Consider the following 9,251-nt stretch of genomic DNA (forward strand, 5'->3'; position numbering starts at 1 on the left):
GCTGGTTCTGTGCTGGGGATAACTCTGGAACCACTGGAGCTGATTGTTCAAAAAAGAATGCTGCACAAGATGATGAAGATGATGGAGGATTCTTCTCACCCTCTCCACAACACAGTGAAGAACCAACAGAGTGTGTTTAGTGGGAGGCTGCGTCAACTTCGTTGTCGAACGGAGAGATACAGGAATTCCTTCCTGCCAACAGCCATCACTTTAAAAAACAAATCCAACTGACTGAATGATTATTATTGTTGTATATAAATATATGTTATATTGATTTAAAAAAAAAAAAATAGTGAGCTTTTACAAGATTGAATTTCCCTTCTGGGATAAATAAAGTATTTTTCATTTCATTTCATTTCATTTTTTCATATTATTATTAGAATATCCTCCAAAGGTAGACAATTTGCATTTCTGTAAATGGTTGTGACTCATTCTAATTTCTGATTTTAAATCAAAGGTCATTTGCAGACTGCATCCCCCCACCAAAAACCTTCACCTGTCGCCACTGCCCTGTAACATTGTTTAGACAAACCTCTGCTACTCCCTACATAGTGATCACTATATAGTGCACTATGTAGTGATCATTATATATGGAGCTGCTCGGCAAAGCAACATTTTGGACACTACGCAAGTCTGGGCGCTATTAATTACGTCATTGCTGTCACTCACTTAAGACGTATGAGATCGACGCCAGCTATTGTAGTGAGCTGACTGGCATTTCTGTGACAAATTCATATACTGGGCGTATTTTTCCAAAGTAATAAATGAAAATATATATATTTTTAAACCTTTGTGTTGAAGTACTTCCTTTGAAAAGACAACTTATCACTAGTCACATTTTTTTCACAAAAAAATAGCTATCAGAAATCTGTGGAAATGCCACCAATCCTCAATTTTTCTGTTTTCCTTCTGATGATCATACAAATTCTTCTAAAAAGAAGAAGAAGAAGAAACAGAATCAATCGTCAGAGAAGATTGAGACGAATTGCTCTTGCTAAACTGGCAAGACGACGTCACCTTGTAAGTGAACACACTAACATGATTGTAGTCTTTTCATGTTTTTTTTACAATAGATACATACATTGATTATCTCTGAATTGTCAGTGTGACGTTTAACTATGGTTCAGACCATAGACTGTATATATCTTATGGTTCAGACTACAGCCCCTCTTGGGAAAAATTAGCACTGATACCACTTTGCTTTTACAACTTTACAACAGTAAACTACTATACCAGATTGTATGGTCACATAGAATGGTGTCATGAACTGACGTAAAAAATGAAAATTCTAAGTTTGAATATTTTTATTTTCAGCATACACAATCATATCTTCAACAGTCATATTCCACTCATTGCCTTATTCCTGGATGGCCAAAGTGATCTGCGGCCTGACTTCCGCCTCTCCAGACCCACAATAAGCCACCTAACCCACATCCTCTGATCTCCATGTGACCATGGCTCGGGTCAGGAATTGGAGGTTCTGGTATTTCTTTTTTGGCTCGCAAGTGCAACCTCCGACCATGTTGTGTCCAGAGCGTTTGGCATCCCACACTCTATGGTGAGTGACATCATTCACAGGGTTGCAGACAAAGTCATCGCACTCAAAAACAGGGTCATCTGCTTTTCATCAGCAGACGAGCTTCCAAGAGTTGGTGCTGGCTTTCAACGTCTGGCGGGATCGGCTGCATTTGAAAAGGTTGTGGGTAGCACTGATGGCTGTCAAGTCAGAATCAAGCCACCAAGTGCTGATGCTCAGTGCTATTTTAATAGAAAACTTTTTTATTCAATTCAAATGCAAGCAGTGTGTGACCACCAGTGTCCATTTCTGGACATATTTGTCGGTTCCCCAGGTTCTGTCCATGACTCTCGAGTTCTTAAAAACAGCCTGTTATATGTCGGCAGATTGCACCCACCTGAGGGGTACTGTCTTCTTGGTGATGGTAGATACCCATGTACATCACAACCCATCACACGCATCACCACTATACAGAGAGCCAGTGAGAAATCCAGTGGCAGCCAGGTTCAACAGACATCAAAGGCTCGATCTGTTATTGAACAGGCATTTGGCATCATGAAGACCAGGTGGCGATCCGTGTTTTTCAAGGCTCTGGAAGTGCATCCTGTTTTCGCCGTGAGGGTCATTGCATGTTGTGCCATTTTGCACAACTTCTGTCTCAGAGATAGAGACATAATTGAGCCTGTGGAGGAGGAAATGGGGACAGATGATGAAGGTGGTCAGCTTCAGCCCGACATGCAGTCTGGTGAGCAGCTGCGTGGACGCATCACTGCTGCTCTGTCAGCACCAACCAGCACTACTGATGCTCTCAATGACCATGATTACAATTAGGAAACACAAAACTCTCATCAAACTTTCATCCATGTAAATAGTTTAAATTGGTTTTGCAAATAGTGTAAGTAGTGATTATCAAATCAGCCTTGAATCTGTAGCCTATCCTCAAATGTCTTAAACTTATTTGAAAGTTAAGGAAATGTTCATGTGTTCAAATTTTCTTGGAAGAAATTTGTTTTGATCAGATAATGTTCTTTTTTTTAACAGCTGCATTTTTTTAATATTTCAAACAAACAGTTAAATTATTTTTATTTTTTTAATTTTACATTTTATCAGTGATTCGTTCCAACAAATTCAAAAGTCTCTCCTCCCTCACCTCATCTCGCCTGGCCCTCTCTTCTGCTCTCTCTTCTGCCCTCTGCAGCAGTTCAAGGACAGGGTCATGCCGCTGCCTTTTAGCCGGCAGCGGCTCTTCTGGCCCCGAGTCTGTCCCTGGCTCTTGAGTCTGACTCTCAGGTGGCACTGAATCAGATGAGCCCACCCCAGACATGGAAGGGTTCTCCCCCAAGGCTGAGGCAATAAAGCAGGGAGACCGAATGGATGGCCTACCTCCTATCGCCTCATCCATGAGGGAGAACCACTTCCATGTTCTGGCCGTGGGTTCTCCTGACTCAGTGCCACTTCCTGTTGGTGGCTTCTTAAGCTCCTGCACACAAAACATTTTTTTATATATACAGTAAAGACCAAAAGTTTGGACACACCTTCTCATTCAATGAGTTTCCTTTCTTTTCATGACTATTGACATTGTAGATTCACACTGAAGGCATCAAAACTATGAATTAACACATGTGGAATTACATACTTAACAAAAGAGTGTAAAACAACTGAAAATACGCCTTATATTCTAGTTTCTTCAAAGTAGCCACCTTTTGCTGTGACTACGGCTTTGCACACACTCTGCATCCTCTTGATGAGCTTCAAGAGGTAGTCACCTGAAATGGTTTTCACTTCACAGGTGTGCCCTGTCAGGTTTAATAAGTGGGATTTCTTGCCTTATAAATGGGGTTGGGACCATCAGTTGTGTTGTGCAGAAGTCAGCTGATAGTCCTACTGAATAGACTGTTAGAATTTGTATTATGGCAAGAAAAAAGCAGCTAAGTAAAGAAAAATGAGTGGCCATCATTACTTTAAGAAATGAAGGTCAGTCAGTCCCAAAAATTGGGAAAACTTTGAAAGTGTCCCCAAGTGCAGTCGCAAAAAACATCAAGTGCTACAAAGAAACTGGCTCACATGAAGACCGCCCCAGGAAAGGAAGACCAAGAGTCACCTCTGCTGCGGAGGAAGGGTTCATCCGAGTCACCAGCCTCAGAAATCGCAGGCTAACAGCAGCTCAGATTAGAGACCATGTCAATGCCACACAGAATTCGAGCAGCAGGCACATCTCTAGAACAACTGTTAAGAGGAGACTGTGTGAATCAGGCCTTCATGGTAGAATAGCTGCTAGAAAACCACCGCTAAAGACAGGCAACAAGCAGAAGAGACTTGTTTGGACTAAAGAACACAAGGAATGGACATTAGACCAGTGGAAATCTGTGCTTTGGTCTGACGAGTCCAAATTTGAGATCTTTGGTTCCAATCACCGTGTCTTTGTGCGACGCAGAAAAGGCGAACGGATGGACTCTACACGCATGGTTCCCACCGTGAAGCATGGAGGAGGAGGTGTGATGGTGTGGGGGTGCTTTGCTGGTGACACTGTTGGGGATTCATTCAAAATTTAAGGCATACTGAACCAGCATGGCTACCACAGCATCTTGCAGCAGCATGCTATTCCATCCGGTTTGCGTTTAGTTGGACCATCATTTATTTTTCAACAGGACAATGACCCCAAACACACCTCCAGACTGTGTAAGGGCTATTTGACCAAGAAGGAGAGTGATGGGGTGCTGCGCTATATGACCTGGCCTTCACAGTCACCGGACCTGAACCCAATCGAGATGGTTTGGGGTGAGCTGGACCGCAGAGTGAAGGCAAAAGTGCCAACAAGTGCTAAGCATCTCTGGGAACTCCTTCAAGACTGTTGGAAGACCATTTCAGGTGACTACCTCTTGACGCTCATCAAGAGAATGCCAAGAGTGTGCGAAGCAGTAATCAAAGCAAAAGGTGGCTACTTTGAAGAACCTAGAATATAAGACATATTTTCAGTTGTTTCACACTTTTTTGTTAAGTATATAATTCCACATGTGTTAATTAATAGTTTTGATGCCTTTAGTGTGAATCTACAATTTTCATAGTCATGAAAATAAAGAAAACTCTTTGAATGAGAAGGTGTGTCCAAACTTTTGGTCTGTACTGTATAACAGATGATAAATTATAATAAAAAGTGTAAATCATATACTTTACTTACAGACATATACTTAAAAGCTTTACATCAGTATAAATTTTCCATCTTCATTAGAAAGTCTTAACAACACACAATTAAGGCAGTGTTTATTTCAAATGCCAAATAGAGCAAAGAGAACACTAACTGCCAACTTCCATATGTGCTTTCATGATCTGAGACTGCAGTTAAATACAGTAAATTCAATCGTTGTACATCTTTTTCAGGTTCTGCCACTTCTTGGCTGCTCTGGAAAGACTCACCAGGCCAGCAAGGCCCATATCTTTCAACACACCTCTACAAGATATAATAATACAGAATATTATTCTAACATCGTTAAAACGTATCTAGACGCCAAACGGGTCAGTTGCTGTCATCAACAAAGTTCTAAGTTACAATTCAGTTCTACTTTTGCTATAAATACACAAATACTTGATTTCTTCGCAGGAATTTAATGTTACTCACTCCCATCCAGCAGCTGAAGTAAAACGTTTACCTAAGAAAAGGTGCTCCTTTTCACTTCTCAGGTGAATTAATTTTGCCACGTCGTCATCGGTCCCTTTAGAGACAATGAACTGATGATCGGCTGTGTGGTGAACCCATGCAATTCCACAACATACCATTTAGAAATTGTTATCTACTCATCCACTGTAAACTTAGCAGCAATGACTATATGGAGGATTAGCGAGCTCAGTCGCTCGCTAGACATGATTTCTGCCGCATAAATGTAGTGCAAACACATCAAATTCGCAGTATATTACATGGCTACGACACAGGAAAAATAACATTCAACAATGCAACTTAAATGGGAAATTACTCACATTTGTACGACAAGCTTTCATGCTCATGTCCGTCCGCCATTCTCCTTCGATGCAATGCATGATGGTCCATATCGCTCGGTTAGTGACCATCGGCTGTAAATTGCTTTTCACAGTGCATTGTGGGATATTTTGAGTGCACTGTAGAGGGTGCAACATTTATAACTTAACATTCGGACACCCCTACAAAATGGCGTACACCTTATAGTGCACTATACAGCATAGGGAGTGATTTCGGACACAGCCTGTGTTTGTCCCATAGACTGTATAAAAGATGGTCGTAGCAACCGGCCCTGAAAAATGACACCAACCCAGAAGTGTCAAAAACCTGCAGTACTACTACGTCCGCTAGTTGCTGGCTCCAAAAAGCCCTGACTCCTGTAGACACAGATATGTATAATAAAGGCTAGTTGTCTTATGGCGGCGTTTCGAATGGGATCACCCTTCGGCCATCTTGATTCGGGGCAGCTCTCTGGCGGAACCTGTGGTACGTGAAGGAAGGTGAGTGATCTGCACAAACGTAAACACTCTAATCTCGCTGAAATATTGACGGATGTACAAACAGTTTGGTTTCTTACAAACGTTATTAACGTGGCTACAATGCAAATTACAAAACACAAATAAAACATAAATAATTAAAATAGTAATTGTTGCTGGTCGTGAAAGTGTAACATAATTATCCATAAGTGCAGTGTTACAACTACACCTCTGACATTTAGAACAAACCAAACCATTTTAAATCAGTAGAAAATTGAGCAAGTTACGGTTTTTAAAAAAGTATATGCACCACTACAACACAAAGTTATGGGTGAGCGAGTGTACCGAATCAAGATGGCTGCCAAGTGTGGCCATGCAATTCCACTGGCTGACAGCACGGACGAGACATCTAGCCTTTATTATACATATCTATGCCTGTAGACCCCAATTGTAAACTGAGTGCACACAGATCATGAAATACCGCTTTCCTACAGCTCAGGATTTATTTTTTTTCGTTATCGATCACAAACCAAATTATTAATCACTACCGCTACATCGTTTATTAACCATCCTGCTCTCACCATAATCCCTATTATTTGACTGGGTAATCTGATGACACGTCCACTACACACACTACGATTTCATTGTTTATAGTTTACGTATATTATAATCGTAGAGTATTTAATAAACCTTTCTTATTTAGACCAATTCACGGTTTGTGTGTTTTTTGTGTGGGAACTGAGGTCAATTTAATCAGAGCTTACGGCTTTCAGATAAAAGACTGATAACCGTGATTTTAAATAAAGTCTCTTTGAGATTTCATTTAAAATAATTCCTCAGTAAACTGAGGTGATGCCCCTAAATTAACGAGTGCAACAGAACTACAAAGCATAGTTCTAACATACACTACAACAGTATCAAAAGCTTTGCAGAAATCTACAAACAGCATGAGCCCACCGTCCTCCACCATCTCTGGGTAATCTAAAATATCTAAGACTAGCCTAATATTTTTTGCGACGTGCCTTTTATTCATGAAGCCTGATTGTGGTTCTTCTATGATAGAGTCCAGTACTGACCTTAATCTTGTGGCCAATAAGAAGGCCATTATTTTATAATTGTTGTTCAGTAGGCAAATTGGGCGCCAATTACCTATAAGTAGTTTGTCCTTGTTTGATTTAGGAATTAATTCCATGGGTCAGAGTAGTAGGAAGACTTTCAATATGAATACATTCTACAAAGACTCTATGTAAAAAAGGAGTCAGTTCAGTAACAAAAGATTTATAAAATTAAGATGACAGCCCATCAGACCCTGGAGATTTGTTATTTTTGAGTTACTTTATAGCTTGCTGTACTTCTTGAGGAGATATGGGCCTACCCTGGCTTCATTTTCTCAGTCCAGAAACCACCGGGTGACGTCACAGTAGCTACGTCCATTTCTTATACAGTCTATTATTTGTCCATATCTAGGTCTTAGGTGAAAATTAGATCCCATTTTCTACCTATTAATGCAGAAAAACACATGATTCCAAACTATAATTCTACAAATTGTGATGATTATTATCATAGCATTAATTTTGAACTTTTTGTCCTTAACTAGCCCTTTGCCTGCTCTGTCAATCTCCCACGTTGAAAATTCATAATGATGCAAGTGTTGCTGCTGTGATAATGACTGTAACAATCACTCCATCTCAATATTCAGAACACTACACAGATCTTTTATTTTTGGCCTTTTAAGAAAAGTGCTTAAAGTTGATGAGTGTTTTTTGGTGAGAGGGCTGTTTGGTTGGATACTACATTGCTTGTTAGCCCACAATTAGTCAAGGGTATGTGCTTTTAAAAAAAAAAAAAAAAAAAAAACACTGAAAGATTTTTTTGAGATTGAAGGAGGAAAGAAATCTACACTGTCCCTGAGATGTACAAAAGCCTCGCAGATTGGAATGAGTGACCCTCTTCAAAGCTACACATTTCTTAGAAACTTCAGTTCCAATGACAGATAAAACTCTCACTCTCTTGCACTCTTACCCCAACCGCCGTCAAGATGGGAAACTGGTAGATCCACTTAATGTTGCCGGCACTTAATTCCCAGCACCTGCAGGTGGCACACAAAAAAATAAATCACACAAGATGACACAAGACAAATTATGTTGGAGAGGCAAGAAAATTAAGCAGCAGAACAGAGAATAAAGTGCTGGTGCTACTGAAAAGGCAGACTGAGCTGTGAATTGGGACCAAGGAAATTATTAACTTCAGTGTGAAAAATAGTTTGACCTCTTGGTTAGAAATGGTTAAAAAAAAATCTTTGTTACATCAAAAGAATCTCTGATTTCAGAAAGACTTGCAGAACAGCAGAAAGAGAGGCTGTAAACAGACAAAATGATCTCTTCAAGTTCTTCATGTTGGATTTTGAGGCATGTTTTGCATCACTACACCCGTCAGAGAACCCAGACTCCTTCCGTGTAACATCTCCTGTGCCTCTGGCTTTCACATAAGCCCAAAACAGAATATTTTCCCCCCAATGCATAATGGCAGGCGGGAGGTCCTTTTCTTCTAGTACTGCTCCTGTTGTCTCTGAACATATGATTTGGAAACAAGTACTGTGAAAAGATGGTGTTAAAACTGAGCTCTTAATAATTACCAAAGTAACTGCATTGTATACTTCAAGATCTGACTCGACAACTTTCCAACTTTTACTCAAGAGTGCAGTGCACATTTAATTGGATTTCGATGATTCAAATGTCACCACAATTAAGCACTACTTGTGTCTGTTTCCCTGTTTAGTTTAAAGCTTCTCCTTTCGACTTGTTAACCATTTTTAAAAATCTTGGTGTCATTTAACTTTCATGACATGACAGAGGACCTTCAAACAGGCAAAGTGTGACTTGCTCTCTCACCTTGCATCTGCAAGCATGGCCCTGACAATTCCCCACACTGCCACAAAAACAGCTGGAACACCTGTAAATACACAAAACAAACAACAGGCTGTGTCATATGTGTTGTCTGCATGGTTTCTTGTCACATTTCTTGTCACAATAGATCCCACTGCATTTGAAATGATATGAAAAATACTTTATTTATCCCAGAAGGGAAATTCAATCTTGTAAAAGCTCACTTTTTTTTTTTTTTTTTTTTTTTATCAATATAACATATTCTGGAGTTTGCATGTTCTCCCCGTGCAGCGTGGGTTCTCTCCGGGTTCTCCGGCTTCCTCCCACCCAGTCCAAAAACATGTTGAGGTTAATTGGTGATTCTAAATTGTCCGTAGGTGTGACTGTGAGTGTGCTTGGTTGTC

At 40.2% G+C, this 9,251-nt stretch overlaps 1 protein-coding gene and 1 long non-coding RNA gene across 2 annotated transcripts in view; both read right to left on the bottom strand.

Annotated features, from left to right (window-relative positions):
* The window catches only part of LOC103356100 (parathyroid hormone 2 receptor-like), a gene marked incomplete at its 5' end in the record, with an annotated part of 96,370 nt that extends 87,456 nt beyond the window's left edge, over positions 1–8,914 (bottom strand). Inside the window, 2 exons of the mRNA XM_008280149.1 lie at positions 7,985–8,051; positions 8,854–8,914. Coding sequence (XP_008278371.1) covers positions 7,985–8,051; positions 8,854–8,914 — 128 coding nt within the window. The remainder of the gene's footprint in view (positions 1–7,984; positions 8,052–8,853) is intronic.
* Positions 1,290–2,841, bottom strand: LOC103356091 (uncharacterized). Its single transcript, XR_520127.1, has 2 exons — positions 2,667–2,841; positions 1,290–2,198 (listed from the first exon to the last, which is right to left on the bottom strand). It is a non-coding gene; the product is annotated as an uncharacterized LOC103356091 (long non-coding RNA).
* Positions 8,915–9,251: the final 337 nt, after the last annotated feature.

Source organism: Stegastes partitus, unplaced genomic scaffold, assembly GCF_000690725.1.
Source record: "Stegastes partitus isolate 25-593 unplaced genomic scaffold, Stegastes_partitus-1.0.2 Scaffold183, whole genome shotgun sequence".
NCBI lineage: Eukaryota > Metazoa > Chordata > Actinopteri > Pomacentridae > Stegastes > Stegastes partitus.